Here is a 26,954-nt window from a genome sequence, read left to right on the forward strand (position 1 = left end):
CAGATTTCCCAACCTATTCTAGGCCAATTAGAGAATTTTCGTATATTATTTCGAAACAATTGGGAACCTAGCTGAGCTGACCCTCACAGATACAGTTATTAGTATTTATAGTAAATTTTCCCATTCTACATTTGCATAAATTCTTTTAGTCTGATAACTAAATTAATTTATGCAACAATTTTATTGCTTAGCGAAGTGACGGCCAGTACAGCTGTTTCCCAATAAAACTACAATAGTGATTTCATTTCAGCTATGCAGCACGTGACTATCTTTTGAAATATGTTCTAATTAACTACGCACCTATTTTCCTAGCACTCTGGAGTACCGTATGGGGAAAATAGGATTATAAAAATCGAGCCTCGTGCGGTGTAAATCAGGCTTTCATGAATCAACGCACGTATCTTCAGTTTTCTGCTTTTTAGGCATGTTATATCTTACCAGGGCGGCGAGTAAATATGCAAAAACAATTTGCATATTCATAAATAGTATTTGGCGAACCCGAACATAATTTTTATGAAATTATTCAAATAAAATTTCACAACTAAGACTGGAAATCAAATTTATCTTGTCATAAATTTGATTCCCCCAGCATTACAAATTCCGCCCCCGAACTAGGACTCGAACACCGTTACATAATGAAATGTAACTTACCACAAAAATAGCTAATGTTATTCTACCCCCGAAAATACTAATCGGAAGAATTATCAGTGTTGCTATCCATAGAAATTATAGTATGTCCAGAATTTGAATTACCCAAAAATGTAGGTTAAGGAAACGACTAGAAAAATGAACTTAACGGTAGTTGATGACTTATGATGTTGTCTGGGTTCCTTGTTAACTACTTTTTAAATAATATTTGTATTTATTTTGTAATAACACATAAATTATTACAAAATAAATACAAACATTATTTAAAAAGTAGTTAACAAGGAACCAAGACAACATGATAAGTCATCAATTACCGTTGAGTTAATTTTTCTAGTCGTTTCCTTAACGTAGATTTTTAGATAATTCAAATTCTGGACACACTGTAGTTTCTATGGATGGCAACACTGAAAATTTTTCCGATTCGTAATTTTGGGTGTAGAATAATATTATCTATTAGTGAGGTAAGTTGCATTTCATTATCTCTTTTCACTTACGAGAAACGGGCAAAAGAAAATTGGTTAGCTTTTGTAAAATATTTAGTAGTCTGCCCCTTAAGAGGTTTATTTTGATTTCCGTTGTCCGCGTAATACAGTTTCCGTTCAATGAGAGGGAATTTAATTCGATTTTCGCCAGTAAATTCATGGGACCGTGAAATATTTTCGTTTAATACAAGTTTCCGTTTAATGAAGGGAATTTAACACGATTTTCACCAGTAAATTCATGGGACCGTGAAATATTTCCGTTTAACGCAAGTTTCCGTTTAATAAAGGGCCCACTGAAGACAGGTTTTACTGTATATCAATCAAAATTAGGCCGGTTATTAGTATACACAACAATGATGAAAGAACAGTATATTAGAAGGATATGTTGCTATGCTTATTTAAAAATTGATTGGGAATCAACAAAGTTTTTGTCGTTTGAAAATCAACAAGATGTAACTATAGTTTTAAAAAAAGAATCAGATCCAATAGATATAGCCAGTTAGGAATTCGTGACATTCACTAAACATAATTAAGATTTTTTTAAAAACTGTTTGTTATCAGTAGGGGAAAAGAAATCAACGTACTCTAAGTTGGAAGAATTGGAATTTTTCAAAAATGTCTCTTTCACCAAAAGCAGGTTGGCGAGCCAAGTGCTCCAGCGTTAAGGAAAGAATGAAGTATGTCTTGAAAGAATCGCTGTGGTCCGATTGTGAATTTATTGTTGGTACGGCACATCCAGAAGTTTTCAAAGCGCATAGTGTAGTTTTAGTGGCAGCTAGTCCCGTGTTTGAAGAAATCCTCACACAAAATCCTTTGAAACAGGCTCCTATAGAAATAACATATATTGAACCTCAAACTTTTCGATTTCTTTTGGACTATCTATATAGTGATTTTTCAAAATGGAAGACCTGTAAAGAAGGAGTAGATTTAATAAAGGTAGCTGTACAGTTCAAGATTTCAGATTTGATTTGTGTTTGCGTCAAATTTCTCATTAGAAGATTGACTCCTGAAGACGTATGTATGGTTTATGAAGCAGCTTCCAACTTGGATATACCAAGCTTGACAAGTGCTTGTGTACAATTTATGACACAACATGCAGATGTAATTTTGAAAGAACCAGGTTTTGTTGATATAAAATACAACACACTTGATGTTATCATGAATCTAAAATACAATAGGAGACCATCTGAAATGACTCTGTTTGAAGCTATTCTTCGTTGGTCTAGAAAAGAATGCTACCGACGTGACAACTTTATCACAAGTGCTAATGTGCGGTCCACGATTGAACCATTTTTAAGTAAAATAAATTTTCGTGCTATGACCGGAGATGAGTTTACTGCTGTTTGTTCTTATGACATTTTAACTGCTGAAGAAGTCCATAATTTGGAAATGCTATCGGATGAGGAAAACATTGGTGATTTATCAGAAACTTATCCATTCTCAATGAATGATCATTCTCAAGCCATGCTGCGTATTCATTCTCAGCGTACAATAGATAAGATTTTTCCATGTCCTGGAGATATTCCAGAAGTACGCCTTACACGAGAGGAATTGAGTTATTCCCTACCTGATGTATTCACAAACTACAAATTTGCATTGGCGTTCCTCACGAACAAAAATGTGCTTTTACTTGGAATCAGTGTTCCTACGCGGTGCCTAGAACGAGATAGTGGAACATACCAAGAATCCATGAGTATTACCGTTAAGAACAGTGCATGCTTAAATCTTGTAAGTTACCACCACAAGGGAACTGAAAAATATAATAGCTCTCAGGATATCTACTTCCAGAAACCAGTATACATTTCAAGGTTGAGAACATACTTTATTTTGATTGATACATATTCTACGTACAAGCTTCCATCAGACCTCGACTATAAAGCCTCCGACCTTTGCAGCGGATTTGATGTTAGATTTGTAGATTTTACGTATCAGTCACATTGTATCTGTGATTATTGTCCGAGATGCCATGCATTCATTTCGACGCTTATCTTTTCATATGTAAAAAATGACATTTAAAGTTAATTTTCTCAGTGCAGTTCTTTCTTTTTAAATGTCTTATGTATCAATTTGAAATTATATGAGCTCTGTACGTTAGGACTTTGCATGTAAAAGTTAGCTAAAATTAAAAAAAAAAAAAAAAAAAAAAAAAAACTGAATGACAAATTAATTTTCTTTATAAATTACATCTCACCTAGTTTTCGATTTGTCTTCCACTAATTAAGTGAAGTCATTGTAATTGAGCAAGTAACTACATTCGTTTTCTTTATCATTATTTACAGTGTTGTTCAGATTTTACTAAATATCTGTGTTTAATTTAAACACGTTTATTTCGTGTACAGTGTTGGCCAAATTATTATGATAAAATGTATGTTGTTTGTGTGTGTACAGTCACGAACATTATAAATGGAGGTTGGAGCCATAAGAAATAATGGCTTCAGCATCCATTTATTAATGTTCGTGACTGTATAAGGCATGTCCATAAAGTAATGAGGCTGGCCGTCGCGCATCAACGGCTGTTATTGCATCAACCAAGAATCTTATAAATAGAGGATCTGCCCTTACAACAAAATCTTGAAGCCATACGTCACAGTTTCGCCACCCCTACTCTGCCCACTCCGCCCAATAGGATCGCAATGTTTTGAGCCAACAATCGTGGCGGAAACGAAAGTAGCCAATCATACGATGGCAGAAACGAGAGTAGCCAATCAGACGTCCCGATGCTCGGCTGTTTTTTTAGCTTCATCGATTTAATAGGATGAAGATACATACGGGCAGATCCTCTATTTATAACATCCTTGGCATCAACATATTTTCTTGTTTTGGTTGCTATGACTACCTGTTTATGTTGTTGATAGAGTAACTAAGATATAATATAACGTAAGGCCATCTTGTATGAATTTGACATTCATCATTTTAATGTGTCATATTTGGTATTTATTGCACAATATATATATATATATATTCTAAAGTGTATAATCGTGGTGTGTGACTTATTTTAATCTTATGAACTTCATAAATATTAAGTATTTAATATTTGGAACTGGGGGAATGTAACGAAGAACAACGTTACACAATCAGTGCCCTTTCAATTGAATCAAATAGGATCACTGATAAATGGTCACTGGCACAGATCAAAATCACTTTCCATGTGAAGGAAACCATAAGAGAAATGGTACAGAGAGAGAGAGACAGAGATGTCAATGCACAGGTAGGTGCTGGATTCAATAGAGAAGTGAATAGGATTACCGACATTAAAGAGAAACATCTCACTGTCATCGAGGAATTCTGTCACCAACGCCCACGATCATCAGTTCGAAAAGACCCTATAGGCATTAATACGCATTCAGATCTCCGACAATCAACACAGGCAGCTAAAGTTATTGTAAAGTTGAATCAAATCGGCCGCCATAAAGATTTTGGTACGAGGAACATACATCGAGCAAATGGCGATAGGGCGAGGGAAGAAGGCATGCGCCGAACCGCAAGTGCTTGCAACCGAGAGTTTAAGTTATTAGTCCGAGAATAGAAGTCATAGCGTACAGCAATGGCTACGCCCACAGTAGCGTGACCATCAATGTGTTTGCCACGCGTGTAAATCGTGTACGAGATTAAATAGAAAATGGGTTAGGTTAGGTTAGGATCACCAAACAAACAACAGCTGGTGAGTGGTCAGATACCAATTGTTTCTGTTCCCCATAATGGCTACCGAAGCCGTTAAGATTCTACTATAGGAGTGCGATACTTGGAAAGATTAACGTTTAAGACGAACGTTTCCTCTTGAGCCAATTAATGTCCACTCAGTATTCATCAGTTCGTCCTCTACCATATCCATTTTCAATGAAATCGAAGGTGACTTGCGAACTGTTTGAGATTTTGGATACTTTTGAGAGAGAGAGTAGGTTCTTCAAAACGACGTCTAATATGCTGGGTTAACTTGATACGTTCAGAATATGGTAAGTGACGATGTGGTGGCATTAGTTTCAAACCATTGTTACAAACACGAGGTGTTTTAGAAGGTTCGGGAGATAATGTGATGACTGGGAATTTTGGTTCACTGTTCTTAGCTTAAGAGAGCTCAGTTGCGTGCAAACGTCAGATGTCTAGGTTGCCGTAGATTTCAGAACAAGAGGAGCAACAGAGGCAAACGGAACAGGAAGCTGGGTTTGAACGCCCTTACAATATTTCGCATCGGCTGTGGAATTCTTTTCCGACAGTCATAATTTTTCTATTTGAAGAGCTGGACAGTCTCTAGAACAAGCAGAATGTTCACTCTTACAAGTGATACGAGAGGGCGCGAGAGGGTATTTTGCACCATGACTTCCCTTTTCACAATTCGCACAAATAGCAGCAGCCACAGTACAGGACGTGCTGGTGTGCGCAAAATACTCACATTTAAAACAACTAAGAGAACTAGGAATGTAAGGTCGTACTTTCAATCCATAATATCCAGCCTTTATGAATTCGGGTACGTAAGCAAATTGAAAGTAAGAATCATTGACTGAGTTGGAAGCAATTCACGTTTAACTTCTCACTTTTTGGTAAGGAGTCAAGTGAACTGCTTCCAGCTTAGTCACTGATTCTTACTTTCAGTTTGCGTACACTCCCATTGTGAATTGATGAATATGTTCGCTTTTTTAGTACTTACTTCCTTGCATTGGTAAGTAATCTCTGATGAAACAAGACTCAGTAATAATTATTTTAAGGGCAACTGGTCAACATCCTATTATTTTATCTCCATTGCACCTACTTTTGTTTCAAGGTTTAGTTTTTTTTTTAAAGCGAATTTACACAAATTTATTAGAATTATAGTGCTACATTTAAAATGCAACACCAAAATGCAAAATATGCAGGGCATGGACGGATAAACAATTGATTAGAACGAAAATGAAATGATTTTTTTTAAGTTTTACGTCTCATGGTAATCCCGGGTAGGCCAAAGGAGACAGTGATGAGAAATGAATGAAATGATGGAATGAAGAAAGTGAATGGAAACGGGAAAACCCCGAGCAAACCAACACACACGGTGTTTGTCTACCACAAAGCTCGCTTGGCACGAGCTGGGAGCGAACCAAGGAGCCTGTGTATCAGAGGTAAATTGACAAGATCTTAGATCCGATTGTGGTCCCTTTAGTGCAGGTCCTACCGGCTACTACGTTTCAGCAGAATAATGCACGCTCTTATGTTGCACGTTGTGGCCAACACCTGCACTTTCAGGTTGGACATAGTTTTTTTTCTTCCTTAACGGCGTGTTTGATCGATTGTTGCGCAAGTCTCTCACACCTGCGAACTCCACGATCTATATCTGATGAGCGGTGGCATCGTGTCAAATGGTCATGGTATGTCATACCCCAGGAGGATATCGAAAGACTCATCATGTAGATGCCTTGTGTTGCAGTTGTTCTGACCGCCCATGGTTGGCTTACCTGATTGTCACCAGTTCTGCTTCGCTGTTACCACGTTGTCACGAGTCTCACACAGCGGTATGTTTAATTATTTGGTACTTGTACCATCAGGTTTCTGCGTACCAATTGTAGCGCTGCTATCATTTCTCCTCCTTAGTGTTGCGTTTTAAATGACCGACAGTGTCTGAAGAACACTGCCTTCTACATCCGTCCGCTCCCTCTAAGGGTAAGTGAATCGAGGAGGCGGTGCTGAAGAATCAAATGTTTAGCACAATAATGTACAAAAACTTATTGCAGCAGTACTGTAAGCTAAACAGTAACACTAAAGGTCTTCATTTCCTACCAAAGCCCAAGTGAGAAGTTTGGAACTCCAACCAATCTGAAAGCAGAAAGGAATTGTGAGCAAGCACCCTATTGTCTACTTTGGATACCTTCGTGTTGAAACGGAAAAGTTGTGATGATGATCTGCCACGAGTTTTACGGTGCCAATCCTCCCTAACCATGTTGCCAAAGCTAATATTTTTCAACAAAAAGAAGGAGAAACCGAATATATAATTGTGGCCGACTCCCACTAATAAACTATACACAAATACAGGATGTTTCAAAACAACACCGACAACGTTTCGGAGATGATTCTTGACACCAAGATAAGACAAAAAGTATAGACCAACCTGGGTGCACAATAGGGATGCGCACGAGTCGAGACATGTCTCGAATCTCGACTCGACTCGACTCGAATTCGAGTCGAGACACACTTTGTAAAATTCGAGACGAGTCGAGACAAACGTATTTCTCGACTCGAATTTTCGAGTTGAGACTCGAGTCGAGTCGAGACAGCTGCTAAAAATCTCGACTCGACTCGAATGTCTCGAAAATTTTTCTATAATTTTTAATATTATTTTGAAGAAAGTGCTCGCTCAGAAACACTCGGCACGAGTATTTCGGAAACTGCATGACTTGTCAGGTGTTCGAGGAGTGCTGTGGTGATTGTCTTCAGCAAGAGGCGAAACCAAGGGGAAAAGACGTCCTAATGTCGAGGGGCTCGGTGCCCCCACCTCATTACAGATGTCGAACGTTCTAGTCTGGGCAGATCGGTAAAACAGAACACTCGGCGAACTGCGTCGGAACTAAGATCAGAGTTTAATGCTGGGCAAAGTACAAGTGTATCTGAACTAGTTTTGTCAAATTTCCGGAAATTTTGAACCTGTTTTTTTAAAAAAACGTTTTTTTCGATTTTCTGGAAAAATTGAAAAAAATAAATATGTTTGTATTAGGTTAATTTTACTAGTAATGATATCTTTTTTTTTTCAAACACGGGAAAAATTTAAGTTCAAAAATTTCAATACTGCGAATATTAAAAAATAGCACTCGAAAATACAATTATTCCAATTATTATCTATATATTAAAATACCGGTACTAGATTTACGCGTATATGTTTCTCCTCACAGAAAAATTTATATGTTTGTCTCCAATCCTTTCAACAATGAGACCTCGAACCCACAAGTGCTAGAAACGTGCCGTTTTCATTTGTCGATTCCAAATTTTATGTAAATTGTCCAGTTTTAATTGAATATTTTTGTAAAAAAAAAAAAAAACATGGCCATTAGTTCTTTATTGCATTTATAGGGGTACACAAGAAGTACTGTGGGGGCGCGGTGGCTCAGTGGTAGGACCTTCACCTCCGGTGCATGTGGTCCCTGGTTTGATCCCAGATCGCGCCGTGTGGACTTTGTGGTGGACAAACACCATGCTCGTGGGTTTTCTCGGGGTTCTCCCGTTTCCTCCCACTTTCTTCATTCCACCATTTCATTCATTTCTCATCATCACCGTCTCCTTTAGCCTAACCGGCATAACCGTAGGACGTAAAACTAAAGATTTCATTTCACTAGAAGTACTGAAATTTTTGAAAAAGTAAAGCATCATACCCTACGAGTTATATATTCCAACATCACATAGTTGTATATAGGGGTTGTATATATGTCGCGTTTGTTTCATGGCCAAATGATAATGAAAACGAAGGATAACCATTTCTCCAGTCTAAGATTAATCTTCATTGTTTGGAGAGTTTTTTTTTCAATAAACACCGTTTATCACTGACATAATTAATCGTGTGTGTACTTTATTTACTTATTAAATAATGCATGCAAATGCATGCATACACGATATGGGCATTCAGTAAATGGATACTTGAAAATTTGAACTCAATTATCTATATAAGCCGGCTACGAGTCTTTTGTTAGCCGGCTACGGGTGCAGTGCAAACTACTCTTTGGATTGAGCTTCTTACCGGATGTGTAGCCTACCGAAGGACCACACAGATGTTATCGAGACTATTGTGCTTTGTGTTTTTTTGTATGCTTTGGCAGAAAGTTCTGTAGATATCGAAGCCCGCCAGTGAAGCCATATCTAGCATCTTGGTGCTAGATCTAGCATAATTCACTCCCATCTAGCATCTAGCATCTTGACTTGAGCATCTTGGCAAAATCTCATTCTTTCATCTGGAGAACAGAAAAAGGACAAAAATTTAGATGGCTCACTGAGCGTTGGGAATTACCCTTAGTTGAAGCGATGGTTGGAGTAATAAAACCAGTTAGTATTTCTGCTGTTGTATTGTTGAATTCACAGAAATGTTCAAAAATAAGCAAAACGTGACTCTGTACAAGATGTTTACTTACCCATAGTTTTATTATTGTCAACTGAACCCTGAGTGTCTGGGATGTTTCTGTCCCTTCTCACTTTACAACTTGAGAGGGGAGGGGGGTATGACAAAAGAAATGCTTCAGTGCTGCGTCGGAAGCGGCATGTTTTGTATATATTTCTTCCCCTGATTCTCTTTCCAATACAGAGAACCGACTCTTTAAATGAAGAAAGAACCCTGAACCCTCCCGAAAATGCAAAAATGAATGATGCGTACAAATAACAAATCTATGGATGAATCAAATAATGCAGATACATGAGAAGATGATGACGTGTGTCTTGTAATTGTTATTTTAATATCCACTGGATTAAGTGAAAGTATAAAATGGATTTGATGACTGCCAAATTGACGTCACCTTGGTAAGTCATTATTTTTTAATATTTAGTAATATTAAATTAGATTGTAGTTTAGCGTCGTTTTCAGGAGCAAAGCTCTACAAGACGTGAACGTACAGTTTAAAGTCGGATTTGAAACACATGAGCTCCTACCATGAATCAAACCTCGTTCGAGAAAGGCGCATACGCTAACCACATAGCAACGGGGAGCTCAACATTTAGTGATATGTATATTAAGTTGTAAAATTATATTCGTTTAATTTTCACTAATATAATCTTCACAATGTAAAGCATTCGCTAGGCACGTTAACTTGTTTAAAAACAAAAAGCCTATCTCTTATGTTTCCGTCTCGGGGTTGGATTGCGGGATGATAGAAATCCGAAAGAGATGTTTTTATTATATTTTGTGCAGTAGATCTGCTCCTTCATAATCTCCGTGTTTGATAAGAATGAACCTCCCTGGCTCACGAAAATGTACACGTAATATAACAAATCATGCACATTAAATGCCAGACTAATATAGCAAACATTGAAGATGCCCCCCTAGAAAATTTTCTTCGGCCGCCCATGTCTGGAGGTACACAATTTCGCAACTTAGTGGATACGATGTGGATGTATTCAAAGTCTACTGATTTACCCATAAAATTTAAATTTTATAACAATATTCTCAGTGAATACTATTATGGAGAACTATTTTTTTAATTCGATCGCTAAATTTTTTTTTGTTTGTTCACCAGGTCTCGGTAATCGTCTGGCACGAAAAATGAAGTTTCTACAAGTGTTTTTTTTTTTTGAGAAAGGGGTCCTCCAGGAGCTTTATTGAGGGTGTAATTCCTACGTTTGTTATATACATATAGCGTATATATATATATATATATATATATATATATATATATATATATATATATATATATATATATATATATATATATAAGATAAGTAGAAGCGGGTCTTTAAAATTAGTTCGGAAAGATAATATGAAAATCTGGCATAATTTGCAAGAATCTATCTAGTCTAATATATATAAAATAAATAGTTTGTTTGTGTTTGTCTGTTTGTATGCGGCCTGGGGACCAGACGAGTGGACCGAGAGTTACCAAATTTTAGTCAGGGGTACCCTGGCTCAGGCCCCAGATCAAGACGAATCTTTTTTTTTTTTTACTTCGGACCAGGAGGTCTCAGGGGGCGCTTACAGGGACATGTAAAAGTGGTAGAAAATGGCCGATATTACTGTCGAATTCGTAGTTTTCGCGGTCGCTGAAAACTCTGATCACATTAACTTACAAATTCACCCTATTCGGGCCGGGGGTCACCGGGGGGATCGGATACCGAGACAAGTAAAAGTAATCCAAAATGACCGATATTAGTGTCAAATCCATAGTTTTCGCAGTCGCTGAAATCAATGGTGACAATTCCATTAGCGATGGTATGCAAATTCAGCTATAATTGTATGCGGACCGGGAAAAATCTTTAAGTTTCTACGTCCCACGGTTATGCCGGTTAGGCTAAAGGAGACGGTGATGATGAGAAATGAGTGAAAGGGTGGAATGAAGAAAGTGGGAGGAAACGGGACAACCCCGAGAAAACCCACGCACACGGTGTTTGTACACCACAAAGTTCACTTGGCAGGGGCTGGAATCGAACCCGGGACCCCAAACACCAGAGGTGAACGCTCTACCACTGAGCCACCGCGGCCCCCAATGAGGTTGGAAGCTGGTCAGTCATGGCGGGAGGTGGCACATGCCATAGGAGTGGCACAAAGTGTGATTTCCCGATTGTGGAATCGATTTCAAACAACTGGAAGTGTTCGAAGAAGACAAGGACAGGGCCGTCCACTAGCAACTAAAGCCAGAGACGATCGTTATCTGTTGTTAACAGCCCGTCGAAACCAGAATACAACTCTGCTACCGCGAGCCTTCCGAACAACAACAGGACGCATAATATCTACTCAAACGGTCCGCAATCGCCTTCGAGAAGATGGTCTCTACGCACGTAGGCTTATGGTGTGTGTCCCATTAACTGCACGACACCGTGTTGATCGAAGAGCGTAGGCGGAGGAACATCGTGGGTGGGAACGCAATGAATGGGGCAATGTTTTTTTCTCTGACGAGTCTCGATTCAGTGTAGAGCCTAATAATCGACGTGTTTTCATCTGGAGAGAGTGTGGAACACGACACAATTCCATGTTTGTGCGAGAAAGATCCCAGTATCGTAGTGGTGGACTGATGGTGTAGGCAGGAATCAGCGTTGGTGAGCGTACTGAGCTCCACATCATCCGAAATGGCTCTTTGACGGCTCTCAGATATAGGGATGAGATAATGAAAACTCCTGTTCTTCCTTATACTGGTGCCATTGGTGATTCGTTCCTTTTTATGGATGACAATACTTGTCCTCACAGAACTCGGTTAGTGGATGAGATGCTGAGGGTATCGTCGGATGAAGTGGCTAGCATGCTCTCCGGATCTCGTTCCAGTTGAGCATGTCTGGGATATGCTTGGCAGACGAATTGCCGCTAAACCAGTAAATCCAACAACCATTCCAGAGCTGGAAGTCGCTCTTCTGGATGAGTGGCACAACATCCCCCAAGAACTCATCGATAATCTGATTGAATTCATGCCACGCAGGTGCGAGGCTCTGTTGGCTATTCGAAGTGATCATATGACATATTAAGGAACAATCAGTGCTGTTGCTTTGCCTGTTTATGGGCAGTTCAAGAGATGCACACATAACCGTCTTGTGTCATGAGCCATGTGAACAAGGTTTTCCGTGCCCCAACACCAGTATGTGCCCCATTTTTCTAGTGTATCTTAAAGCATTCCTTCTTGTATGATATATATGAGTCAAACACAAGCTTATTCATACACTATCTTAAGGTCTTGTGTGATATTTCAGCTGAACCCCTAATTTTTTTGAGCATTATATATGTATATATATATAGTGGCGGATTCAGGATATGATCAAGGGAGGGGCTAAACCATAGTTTGCAGTTTTATCCAGTGTAAAGCAGGAGTGAAGGCCATTTTATGCAGTGTATACTTGAGTGTGAAGGGGGGCTATAGCCCCCTTGGATCCGCCTCTGTATATATATATATATATATATATATATATATATATATATATATATATATATATACATCATCGAAAATGGCCTCGAATCCATACTCGCTGAGATGAGCAGAAGATGCCGTTTAAATCCACAAATTCAGCCCCATTAGTACTCTAAGGAGGATGGTGACATGTAAAGATAATTGAAAATTATCGATATTAATGTCAAATTCATAGTTTTGGGGCTCCACAAGTTCATTGGTGACAGTTCTGGTGCCCTTTGTGTCCAAAATGAAACGTAATCTCCCCGTGCGAAGAACGGATATTCTTCTAGACTGTAATAATAACTAACGGAAGTTTCACTTAATATATTTCTCGCTGCTCAAATTTACTCACTTGTGCGGTATATGTGTGTAAAGTAGAATTAAAACCTGTTGCTTTAAGTATTTTTCCGTTAGCGAAATACATTGTATATACAGTAGGACGTCGATAATCCTAACGTCAAAAATCCGAATGCGGTCCCTAGAAGCTTTTTACATTTTGTCTTAACGCTAGCGATAAACAAACAATAGCGTGTCCATCGACGTTATGTGAAGTCAGTGTTTTTACAAAAGTTCATTTATATGTAATTGTTTGTCATGTATTTTTATTTTTATTTTTTCTTAGGCCTATAAGTTTTAAGTGTGACTTACAAGAACAGTGTTATTTAGAGTACAAGCAAGTTCTTCAGAAACATGAAATGTAAGTAGCATTACGTACGGTATTGTAATTACTGTATGTACTGAATAACCACTGTATCGATAGAAGAACATACCGTACAGTATGTAAGCCTAAATGGCATTTTCTTGGTCATTTTCGAAAATCCGAACAATTTGAAAATCCGAAATACCTGTGGTCCCAATTAGTTCGGATTTTCGACTTCCCACTGTATATGTTGCAGACATGTTACAGCAAGTACGATTACTAGCATCAGGCTAACAAATAGTTTTTAAACTACATTTTCCTGTTTTTGCCAATATTTCCGAACAAACGATTTTTTCTAATGGTTTCAAAATTTCCGGAATTTTACATAGAACAATCAAGATATCTCTATGAAATATATGTTTGATTTAACATATTAACTAAAATGATTCTGTGATTAAATGATGATTCTGATAATACCCAAATTTTCCGTTTTTTCCCCAGCTCGGAAAAACAGTAAAAACACTGTTTTTTAAACCCAAAATTTCCGTTTTTTTCACAGGCCTTCACAACACTAGTCTGAACACACACTCCTAAGGATGGCGAATGTTAACACCACGACATCGGCAACTATAACTAAAATGAACACGTGACCATCGCCACTAGACCTTGGCACAATGGCAGAGCGTTGCATTGTCTGATGAATCCCGATATCTTCTTCATCATGACGATGTGAGTGTGCGAATCCGTAGTGTTCATAGGGAACAGCTCCTTGACATCTGTACTGCGGGACAGAGACAAACTGGCTGCGGCTTAATTATTATCTGGGGAACATTCAGGTGAGCATCTATGTGTCTAGTGGAGCTTGAGCAAGACACCATGACGGCCGAGGTATCGCACGCTGCTTGCAGACTACGTACACCCCTTCATGACGGCCATGTTTCCCATCGGTAGTAACATTTTTCAACAAGATAATGCACCATGCCGCAAGGCCAGGCGTGTGATGGAGTTGTTCGAGGAACACAGGAGCGAGTTCCAAGTGATGTGCTGGCCCCCAAACTCTCCGGATCTGAACCCAATCGATCACATTCTGGGATGTGATTGAACGTGACGTGAGGGTGCATCACCCCCTCCCCGGAATTTACGGGAATTAGATGACCTGTGTGTGCATATGTGGTGCCAACTCTCTCCAGCGACCCAACGAGGAACATTGCGACCATGCCAAGACGCGCTGCTGTTGTTATTCATGCCAAAAGGTGGATATACTAACAATTAGGTAGGTAGTCATAACGGTCTGGCTGATGTGTGTGTATATTTTAACTCGTATATTTTGTCTCGACTCGAATTTAGAGACGTCTCGACTCGAATTCGAGTCGAGTCGAGACTCGAGTCGAGACAGCAACATATTTTCGAGTCGAGACACGAGTCGAGACAACATTTTCTCGAGTCGAGTCGAGACAGGCTTAAATCTCGACTCGACTCGACTCGAACGCATCCCTAGTGCACAAATGCTCCCTTTCGGAGTTATAGGCTGTCGAAAACATGAAGAAATGAATTTTAAAGGTCCATAGCTACAAAACTATGGGACCTTCCCTAGTCGGTTCAAGACTTCACTTAGGAACTAATATGTGCACTATCCAAGAATACATGTTTCAGAATCCTAAGGTACTCACGAAACATTTTTTATAGAAGAAGTTTGGCTATGTTCATATAATTTAAAGTACTCACCAACTACCTTTATAAAAATTGTTCCGGAAGTATCACAGGATTCTGAAACTTAGATATTTGCGTAGGACACATACTAGTTCCTAAGTGATGTCTTTACCCGACTACGGTAGGTCCCATAGTATTGGAGCTATGGATCCTTGAGGTTCATTTTTTCATGTTTTCGGCAGCCTATAACTACGAAAGGAAGCATTTATGCACCCAAGTTGGTCTGTACTTTCTGTTTTATCTTGGAGTAAGGAATCACCTCCCAAACGTTGTCGGTGTTGTTTTGAAACACCCTGTATAAGTAAGAAAACGGGAAACATAGAACCACAATTTGTAACAAAAGCTCCGAACCGGGTTCGATTGTCAGTGGGAGTTGATATGGTTCGGATTCCGCGTTGAACTGTAGATCGACGCCTCATATAACCTCGGTGCTGACAAGGGACGTTAAATGTCGAAACAACGAACCAATTAAAAGTAAAGGCGTTAGTGCTCATCTCTCCCTCTTTTTTCCTTTTTTTAAATTTCGTGTATATTTTATTGTGTGCGCTTAATAACAGTTATTGTTAAATTTACTTTCGTTATTTATTTTTTTTAAAAGTGTTTTGTCAGTCTTACAAATAAATGATAATAACTTGTAACTTGTTATCAATAAATCGAATTTTTAAATTATAGGAAGAAGAGTTTAATGAGTAATATGTGTGGATATAAAGGATAAAACATGTTGTTTGTATGGTGCTGATTCACTGTTGCTAACAAGGGAACAGTCTGTCTGTCAAAGCCATTAAGTATACGTTATTATTTTATTCGCTCCAAGTAGCTATTTTGTTCAGAAACTAGAGTTTCATCAGAACCTTGAAACATGAATAATTATAACTATACAATAATAAACAAATAACAAGAGTGTGTAATTAGTGTAATTAGGTTGAAAACTCTCGTTAAGATATATATATATATATATATATATATATATATATATATATATGTATATATATATATATGTATGTATATGTTCCAGCGTAATTCTGGAACTCCTGGAGCAATTTCAATCTAACTTGGTACACAAATTACGTGTAATCTGGAAAAGACTACTTTGAGAATGGGGATGGCATGTAAAAATTATCGAAAACGACTGATATTATTGTCCTATCCATAGTTTTGGGGGTCGCTGAAGTTGATAGTAATACTCCCGAGCCATTTAAATTCAGCCCCCCATTAGCACCCCCTGGGGGTAGGAAGGAGTAGTGATAGGTAAAAAAAGATCGAGAATAACTTTAATCTATATTAATGTCGAATCCGTAATTTTCGGGGATGCGCCAGGCGGATTAATGACAGGTTCGATGTCGTTTAAAGTCAAGTTTTGTTCAGGAGTAAAGTATCCGTAGCACCTCTAAAAACATAGGAAGGGGCGGCATGTAAAATAATCGATATTAGTGTGGATTCCATACGAGTTTTCGGGGTCACTAACCTAAGTTGATTGGTGACAGTCACGATGACATTTAAGCCTAAGTTTAGTCAGAAATGGACATGCCAGCAGCTAGTCTGGGAATTGATAGGGGTAATACACGTCAGGGATAGTACTTTCATTGAAATTTGTATCCTTAGGGAAAAGAAGAGGTTCATATTTTTTATAAACTTATTTTCGAGAAGTTAAAACACTTTCCAGCAAAAAAAAAAAAAAAATGTGGGGCTAAGATACCCCGAGCACCCTAGAGGAGTAGGAAGAGGGTACGGGGTAGAAGTATATGTTTGGAGTGGGATGTACAGCAGCTGTAGGAACGTTTAATTGATTGAAAAATGTTAAATGTCGGTTTCTTCAACTTTTTTAAAAAATGAAATCGTTTTGAGTAAGACTATTATAACTAGAGCTAAATTCCTTTGAAAGAAAGTGGGAGCATTTGAGTGAAACTGTTATAACTATAAAGATAACCAAGAAAGTTGTGTCGCTTTTTGTGAAGGTCTGTGTTCAATTGATCCTCACACCGTGAGTTGAATGCGAATGGAGGAGGTAAGGCGGAGATCAGTTGTTGGTGTGGATATACCCACCATACTACCTGGTTGAGGCATTTCAGTTACGCCGTGAACTTGCGTAAGGACAGAGGAACATGGAACCTCCACAAAGCGTCATAAGGGCATGTATGCTGTACGAGTTCAAACTGGGTTCAAACACCGCTGCACGGGGTGGAAGATATGCTAGGCCTTTGGTGTGGGTGTCGTGACTACGCGGACAGTGCAGTGGTGGTTTAACAAGCTTAAGGACGGTAACGAAATACTCGAAGACGCACCATGTGCCGGAAGACCAACACATGTACATGAAGTTCTTCAGGGAGCAATTGAGGCGAACAATGGTCAGACATGTGAGGAACTCGGACTACAATTCAGTGTGAGTGGAGAAACTATTCGGCAGCACCTCCATCAACTTGGGAAGCACTACAAGTTGGGTGAATGGTCCCACATGATTCGACTCCGGGCCAGAATGCAACGCAAGCGGACACCTGTGTTTCTTTGCTGTCTCGTCTGAGAAAGGAGCCATTTCTAGACAGGATGTTGACATGTGATGAGAAGTGGATCCTGTACGAAGCTTCACAGCACCGTCATCATTTGTTAGCATCCCATGAACCCGTTCCAAAACAGCCAAAACCAGCACTCCACCAGAAGATGGTCCTCCTGTTTTTTGCTGGATTGCTCGCGGCATCGTGGATCGGGAACTGCTATCAGCTGGTCAGAGCATCAGTGCAACTATATACTGTCGGCAGTTGAACCGTGTTCAAGCAAAACTCAAAATTGGAGTCGTAAAGGGGTCCTCCTGTTACAGGACAACGCTAAGTCCCACGTAGCTAGCATAACTCGGGACCCATTCTGTGCCTTGGATGGGAAACACTATTGCATCCGCCATATTCCACGGACATTGCACCGTCCGATTATAACCTGTTCCATTCCTTGGACAATCACCTTCGAGGACGCCAGTCCAAATCCCTAGTAGGGGTGCAAAATGCACTTGATATCTTCTTCGCTTCAAGGCCTGCCAAGTTCTACCGCGATGGAATCCATGGCCATCCAGAACGTTGCCAGAAGGTCGTCAATGGTGATGGAGACTAGTTTTGATCTTCTAGGTACATCTTAGGTGACATCGATGTTCGAAGGTGGTGGAGGGAAAAGCGACAGAACTTTCGTGGTTCGCTTTATAAATATAGCAATATCCTTTTGAAAGGAAGTCGAAACGTTTTGAGCGAGGCTACTGTAAGTAAATAGAGCGTCATTTCTTTGCAAGAAAGTTGAAATGTTTTGAGTGAGGCCATTGTAGCTAAATAGAGTACCTTTGAAAATGAAAACGTTGTGAGTTAGGCTGTTATAACTAAATACGGGAATATTCCTTTGAAAGAAGGGAGAAAATTCTGATTAAGACTATTATAAATAATCATCATCATCATAGGTATTCTGCCATGATTGGCAAGTCATTTGCCGCAACTGTCAAACTTCCATGTTCCACTGTCTTCCGCTAGCCTCTTCGTTTTCATGTACGATTTCTCTTTCTCCTTCGCTTCCTTGCTCTCTTTCGTTCAACCGGCTGCAATGAAATTGCGCACACTTTCCCGGTTTTATCAGTTTTATTTGATAAGCCGTTGAGAAGCTGTCATAATATACAGGATTGCGCACAAAAAAATTAAGCAATGTTGTCAGATGGAAAATATCTTGTGGCTTTATTGACAAATGAAAAGTGTCTTGTGGGAAGAAGTGTTTGTATCTGTTTTGACTTTGTGATATTGCCTTGTTTTGACACTAGATAATGGCGGATTTCCGAGTAAGTATTACTGAAAAAGAAGTTGCTTGTGTGATTAAAGATGGATTTAAGTATAGTCGATTTCGGGAGAATAAGAAAGGATCACAATGGCGGTAAGTAAAGTATTTGTTAATTATTTATTTGACGAGGAAAAGAGCATAGACTAAGTATAAAAAAGCCTTTTATTGTAATTTTTATAATATATATAGCAAAGTAAATTTGTTAAAGATATATCACATCTCTTTGATACCCTCGACAAAATTATTTTCCAGGTGTACGTTGAAATTATGTTGTGCACCCATTGCGGGAGAACTGTTATTTTGGAAGAAAGAGGGCAGCACAATCACTTCGGTAACATTTCAAAGGTTAACATGTGGATTGTAAATATAAAGACTTGGATTTGGAGGTATCTTGACTTGTATTTACTGATCAAATTATATTTAGTTAATCGTCAATATAATTTGTATTTTATTTCTAATTTCTGTTTCTATCCTAGTCAAAGGAAAACCTTGTTTGCGCACAGATTTTAAAGCTACAATTGTAACATCGTTGAACAAAAATCTGTGTTCAAAAAAGGCCAAAAGAGATGTGTGCGCAATTTGGGATCTAGAGTGTGCGCAATCCAGTTGCTCCCCCTTCAACCATGCCCTCTAGCTCCTCCCTCATGTCCGTTATGATAGAGTTTCTTCTTAGTCAATATTCCAACCAGTTTCTCTTCCTCTTAATAATATCTAAAATTGTTCTTTTTTCCCCCATCACTTCCAACACCTTCCCATTCGTTTTCTGCTCGACCCAATTAATTCTCTCCATTCTTCTCCATACCTACATTTCGAAGGCTTCCAGTCGTTTCTCATCATATTTGCGTAATGTTCATGTTTCTGTCCCGTACAAAACAATACCCTGCATTTTATGAGTCTTTTTCTCGACTCTGTATTCAAGGTCCTACAAAATAGTATTTTCTTCCTCATAAAGGCTGCTTTCGCCATTCCTATCCTAGCTTTTATTTCATGTTCGCACTTCATATCATCACTTATAATACTAGCAAGGTATTATGACTAAATACAACAATATTCCTTTGAAAGTAAGTGGATATCTTCTGAGCGAGGCTACTATACTAAATAAAGTAACATTTCTTTGAAGGTGAATAAGTTTTTAGTGAGGCTGTTGTAACTAAATAAAACAGTATTCCTTTGAAAGTAAGTGGATACCTTCTGAGCGAAGCTACTATACTAAATAAAGTAACATTTCTTTGAAGGTGAATAAGTTTTTAGTGAGGCTGTTGTAACTAAATAAAACAGTATTCCTTTGAAAGTAAGTGGATACCTTCTGAGCGAAGCTACTATACTAAATAAAGTAACATTTCTTTGAAGGTGAATAAGTTTTTAGTGAGGCTGTTGTAACTAAATAAAACAGTATTCCTTTGAAAGTAAGTGGATACCTTCTGAGCGAGGCTACTATACTAAATAAAGTAATATTTCTTTGAAGGTTAATAAGTTTTTAGTGAGGCTGTTGTAACTAAATACAGCAGTATTCCTTTGAAAGATAGTGGGAAAATTCTGAGTGAGACTTGTATAACGATATACAGCAACATTCCTTTAAAAGTGGAAAGTTTCGAGCGAGGCTATTGTCATTAAATACAGCAATATTCCTTTGAAAGACAGTGGGAACGTTTTGAGCTACACCATTATAACTAGATATAGCACCATTCTAAAGTAAATAAATAAATAAATAAATAAAAACGTTTTGACCGAATTTACTAAAACTAAATAAAGCAGCATTTGTTTGAAAGGAAGTTGGAATATTTTGAGTGAGACTACTCTAAGTAAAACTTGCTTGAAAGAAAGTTAAAACCTTTTGTGCGCGGTTACAATAACTATATAGAGCGGTTTCATAATGAGGCTACTATAACTAAGTAGAAAGTTTTTGAGCGAGTTTACTAGAATTAAATATAGCTGCGTTCGTTTGAAGACAGTAGTGATCATTTTTAGTTCGGACATTCCTAATAGCGATGCGCACGAGACGAGTCAAGACAGGATTTTCCTAACAAAATTGGAGTCCAGACACGACTCTTCCAATAAAAAAATATACATTTTTCGAGTCGAGACATCACTTTTACAGTACATTTTCGAGACAAGACAGCCACAAATCTTGTCTCGAGCGCATCCCTAATTCCTAAATGCAGCAGCATTCCTTTGAAAGAAAATGGGAACATTTTTTAGCGCGACTACTATATACAAGTACTAGATTCGTTTAGTTACAAGCAAAGATACTGATCACCGTGACAAGGAAGAGAATATTTTTCAGCTCATGCTCTGCTTCATTGAGTTAATTGTTACTTCTGGTAAGGGAAATGTTTCAAAAGTTGATGAAGAAGTGAAGTAAAAGTAATAATTGATAATATAATTAAAAATAATAGATTAATTAAGTCTTAAGAGTCTTCATCCCGGCGAAATTAAAATACCACTAATTTTACAGTAATTATGTGATATCTTCAAATAGATAAAAGATAATTGAAATGTGGAACAAGAGCGCCCTAGACAATATTATTTTACATGAGAAACCGTTATCACGACTCACTTTTCTGCTTTCGATTTCGAGCCATTTTGAAAATCGGCATTTATTTTCGCGTTTCTAAACGACTGAAAACGGAAAGCTACTAGGTGACTTGTGATAACGGTACCTCATGCAAAATAATAGTGTCTAGGGCGCTCTTGTTCCATATTTCAATTATATTTTATCTATTTGAAGATATCACATAATTACTGTAAAATTAGCGGTATTTTAATTTCGCCGGGATGAAGACTCTTAAGGCAAAAACTTTTTATTTAGGATTCTTTGTTTTGTAGTTATTTTAAAAGTTACTCCGAAAATAACGGTAGAGAATAAACATGTATACTTTTCTTAAAAGTCTATAGTAGAAAATATTTGAGAAGACTTATTTCCGTAAATCTTATTTGCATGAGGAATGTATGTGGTTTGATAACAAACATCGTAGCTGTAATTGAGAGAATGAAATCCAGCGTCCAGTCTTTTTTTTTTTTCAAACTTATATTTTTATTTTTCATCATTATCAAGTTTGTCTTCTATATTTCTCTGCCCAGCCTTTTCTGTCGAATGCTGTGCGTCTGGGAGAAACAATAATCTCCATCATAGCGGAAAATAACGCACTCCCAAGTCAATTTCTACACTTTTAATTAAGGACGCTGCGTTGGAAGCAAAATTAAATTGGTTATCTGTCTGGCAGAAAGAAGAAAAAGATGCCGCGGGGGGAGGGGAGGGCTGAAGAGAAAAAGAGAGAGGACGAAAAGAAAAATCAATTCCACGAAATTGAAAATTTCTGTGTTTATTTATCTCTGTGGAAGGGGGGAGGGTAGGGTTAGTTATAATTGTGTTTTGTTTAATGTAGTAAAGAAATAGTAATTGGTTATTTCATTGACAAAGTGGTAAGTCTTTTTCCTTCAAAGAAACGACATCCTAGCAGATTATTTTAAAGTGTTTATGGTGTATGAAAAACATTCATTACAAGACTTATTACTTAGATTTAAATTATGAACCCTATCCTTTTAAAGAAATAAATAAATAAAAAATATCTTTCATTACAGAATAGGAAAACTTATTTCAAATTAGGAGCGTTAGAATACTTAATCGTTTAGTCATTCACAAAACATACATTTGTTAAGATAACTGTAAAATAGAGAGCAAAATCAGAATTTACAAAATGTAGTAGCCTAGAACCTTGGAAGTACATGGGTTTGACCATCCCTGGCAATCTCGTGTTTGCTGGAAAGCAGCTGTCTGGGTACTTGAAAGGCAATGCAAAGAGTATTAATCCCTTGCATTCCAGGTCCCATTTAGCATTAAAAGACTATGTAGACCGTTATATAGGGCATAGTTATTGGTCACACGCGACGAGAGCATTCATATTACTTATTTAAAAAAATGTATTGTGGAACATTTGGACTGAAAAAGAGAAATTCTCATGTTCTGAAGGGATTTTATGCTGCTTCAGGTTGGCAACACTGACTGAGACAAAGACAAAGTTTTTTTTTTTCAATCTGGAAATATGATCTCGAATTTGGTAATTGTTTATCGTCAAAACAAACAGCTGTGTGTCGTAATTGAGTGTTCCCTTAGGCCCGCCATCTACGGAGGCAATTTTTTTTTTTTTTAATTTTCTGTCAGTAAGATGATTTCACCTACAGAGAAATAGTAGAACTATCTCGTGCCTTGCATCCACTAAAAAAAATACATCATCTCCAGGACAATACGATCTTTAATAAAGGATACTTCTTCATGACATCAACATGGATGTCACTAGTATTTTGCAACGGAGTATTTTATGACATCCACATGGATGTCAGTAGTATTTTGCAACGGAGTATTTTATGACATTCACATGGATGCCACTGGTATTTTGCAACGGAGTATTTCATGACATTCACATGGATGTCACTGGTATTTTGCAACGGAGTATTTTATGACATTCACATGAATGTCACTGGTATTTTGCTACGGAGTATTTTATGACATCCACATGGATGTCACTGGTATTTTGCAACGGAGTATTTTATGACATCCACATGGATGTTACTGGTACGCACGAGTCCGGCATCATTCGTTTCTGGGGGATTCCAATGAAATGCTTTACATATGGAATTTATAGACTAATAATTGTGTGTTCGGTTCACTTATAATGAGATTTTTTTTTTTTAATTTCCGGAGCAAGAAATGTTAAAGGATAGGTAAGGAAATGTATTACTGAAATAAATGTGAATTATGTACGGGCTTACGCTTTTTTATATATATATAGCAGCTATTGTGTGTGAAACCGAAATTGCAGCTTTTTGGAATCGTGCACTTTTATTGTCATCGGAAGTGACGAAGTTATTTGACTCATTCAAGATCATCTTCACTAATCATACTGCAGTGTTACCTGGCCAAAATAAAACTATAATTATGTAACAATACAATTTATTTACAAGGAAACCTCACTGCTAATATTTGTAGAATGACCTCATCCAAAGGCTTGTTTTCTTTAGATCTTTTAGCTTTTATTGCTAGCTTGATTCATAAAGTTTTGCATCTTGGCTTGTGATTAGAAAACTTGATTTTGTTTGTTAAAAAAAATAAATAAAATAAAGCGGCTTTAGCTATAGATACCATGAATTTGATTTTTATTTTTACTAATCTCTTTTTAAGAAACAGTAAAGTGAGCTCAATATTGGGTTTGAAATAAGTTCGTACTTCCCGAGGGGGAAGATATCAAAATTAAAAAAAAAAAAAAAATTAAAAAAAGTATCAGGTACTAGTGTTTTGAATTCAGTAATTTGGAGGTATTATTAAAAATTTTCTAATGTTATCTGTTTCTTGGTAAAAGTAAATGGGGAAAGTGTAAGACAGTTACATTTCACCGTATGCGTCTCAAATCCTCGTGTATATAAATTTCGAATTGGTTCATAGGGTGAAACATCAATATTTCAAAAACGTGATGTTTGAACTCAAGTCATGCAGATTTGAAATTGTGTGCAAATAAACGGTCTCACGAAATATGCTGCATTATACTACTCAGGACAATCAGCGAAACCACATCATTACATCAATGTGTGCCACTTATTAATACCTGATGGCATTGGCGCCGCCTACACGGGAGCAAAATGGCATGTCTCTCCAAGGAATTGTGTCTTCATGGAGCATTTCCCCCAAGCAAGTTGTATGTAGAGACACTGCTACACGGAGAAACCCATCACTGTGGGACGTACAGTCATGTCCAAAATGATTGTGGCATATCTATAACTGTCTTCTTGTAAGAATATAATTTGATAATGGATTTGCAGGATACTTTAGTACTAATACTATGTGTATAATCAGGAAATGTATATTTCTGGTAAATGTCATAGGAAAAGAATTATAAATACGAAAATTAGAATGAATGAAGCAAAATGTGGCTAAATGGACAAGAAAGTTTCCATTTTATTGTTCTAATTTACTGCTCTTGTGACCTGAAATTTGCCACATACATATCTTTGCCGATTATACACATACTAACACAGTGTGCGAATTGAAAAATTTTCCCAGGGGGGGATGAATTTCACCCATATGCGCACCCAGTCCTCCCCCTCATATATATATATATATATATATATATATATATATATATATATATATATACACCGTATATATATAGGCTATATATATACTAACAAGTACAAAACAGTTGAGATGTGAGATCTTTCATAAATTTTCACTCAAGTAATATTTAGGTTAGCTAGGCAAAGTAAGAATTGTTCTCTTTTTCTATTTTATCTTTATGTCCATTTAAAAATACTCCAGAGGGGGAAAAAGTTATCCGTGCCAGGGATAAAATTTTTCTTCTCTAGGTTGGGAAAGATTTTTGTCAGGGGGGGATATCCCTGGCATCCCCCCCGCCAATTCGCACCCTGTACTAACATTATAAGAAATACCGGATGAATTCGTTATAAAATTATATTCCTACAACAACTTATTTACAGACATATGACAATAACTTTGAACATGACTGTACATGCTAAATACTTAAAAATGCTTATTTATTTTATGCAAGAACCTTTGACGTGGGTTCGGCTGCATTTATTACCATCGAGACAAAGCGATTCATAGGGAAGTGGAGGTCAAAGTGGCAAACGGGACTCTAAAAGTTCTCAGTTAAATTTGTATTTTTCAGTACCCACTCAGAAGCTCTTATTCTGATAAATTTCGGTCACTACTCCACTATTATCACTGTTCTTATTATTGTAATGCTAATACAATTTTTTAGAACGCGATGTAAAGTTTCTTTATTTTCAGTACGACAATTGGTTTATTTCCATTATCAGTTAAAAACAGGGGCGGATCCAAGGAGGGACGATCGGGGCGATCGCCCCCCCCCAGAAGAGGAAACTTTTTTTAATTTTATATATAAATAAAACCCATCCCCGAGTTTGACGCTCTTAAAAAGTAGCTCTAAGTACCAGTATTACACCCCCCCAGAAGTCCGTCCTGGATCCGCCCCTGGTTATAAACAATGGATGACAAGCAGTTCAGTGATTCCTGCTTCCGAAAAGTTTCGTTCAAAGAATCAATTATCGTTTGTTCGCAAACTGAAATATTTTATCATTACTGACAAATTTTATCTACTTGTCAAAGTTAATTACAAAAGGCACAATACTTTACATGGTCGCAAACTGGAATGATCGCTAACAGGAATATATATTTCGACCCATTTTTGTTAGAACCTTTTTCCTTTCATCTGATATTAGGAATCACTTCCCGTAGTTTGGTCAGCGAATTTCTGAACATATAGTACGGTATATACATATATATTTAGCACTTAGGCTTTATCGGTTCATTATACTGCCTATATATAGACGCATTCATATGCGCGGGCGCTTTTATACAGAGACACATACTCATAGATAAACTGGTCATAATGCTAACATTAATCGAATTTGGAAAACTCGACGCCGGTGCTTCATGATTAGTGAAATGTATGACCTGAAAACAAAAGGAAATCAGGAACATTAACTAACTAACTAACTCTATGGCCTATGGAACCCGGAGGTTCAATGCCACGTTCACAAAAGCTCCACTGACTTCTATCCTTAGCCAATTGGATCCAGTTTCTATTTTGTATTCCTATCTCTGCGAAAGCCATCTTAATATTGTCCTCCCATCTGCTCCTAGGTCTTCCTAATGGTCGTTTTCCGATTGGTCTTCCAGTCAAGACTTTGAAAGCGTTTCTACTTTCTTCCATTCTAGCTACATGACCCGCCCACCTAAGCCTCCTAGACTTGACGACCCTAACAATGTTGGGTAAACCGTATAAATTACGTAGTTCCTTGTTATAAAGTTTCCGCCATTCCCCATTCCCGTTCCTCTTGGGTCCGAATATTCGTCTCAGGATCTTGTTCTCAAATACTTTCAGTCTATGTTCTTCCTTCAGAGTAAGCGACCATGTTTCGCAACCATACAGAACAACAGGCATGATTATTGTTTTGTATATTTTAAGCTTCAATAAATCAGGAACATTAAGCAAATTAATTACTACAGTAGATGCAAGTAAATTTGAAGTTTAGAAAAGTATACAGAGCGGTTCACCTAAGTTGCACAGTGAATAGGTCGGAAATCGATGCGATGTTTATCAAATGTATAGAATG

General features: G+C 37.7%; 1 protein-coding gene and 1 long non-coding RNA gene across 2 annotated transcripts in view; both read left to right on the forward strand.

The window, feature by feature from the left end:
* Positions 1-26,954, forward strand: part of LOC145675465 (uncharacterized) — a 451,851-nt gene that overhangs the window by 62,230 nt on the left and 362,667 nt on the right. The gene's annotated exons all lie outside the window — the stretch shown is intronic.
* Positions 1,035-3,254, forward strand: LOC145675911 (BTB/POZ domain-containing protein 1-like). Its single transcript, XM_081746704.1, has one exon. It carries the CDS (start codon positions 1,746-1,748, stop codon positions 3,144-3,146), a length of 1,401 nt encoding a protein of 466 aa, XP_081602830.1. The 5' UTR covers positions 1,035-1,745; the 3' UTR covers positions 3,147-3,254.

The sequence above is a fragment of the Thermobia domestica genome, chromosome 18, assembly GCF_964235325.1.
Source record: "Thermobia domestica chromosome 18, izTheDome1.hap1.1, whole genome shotgun sequence".
NCBI lineage: Eukaryota > Metazoa > Arthropoda > Insecta > Zygentoma > Lepismatidae > Thermobia > Thermobia domestica.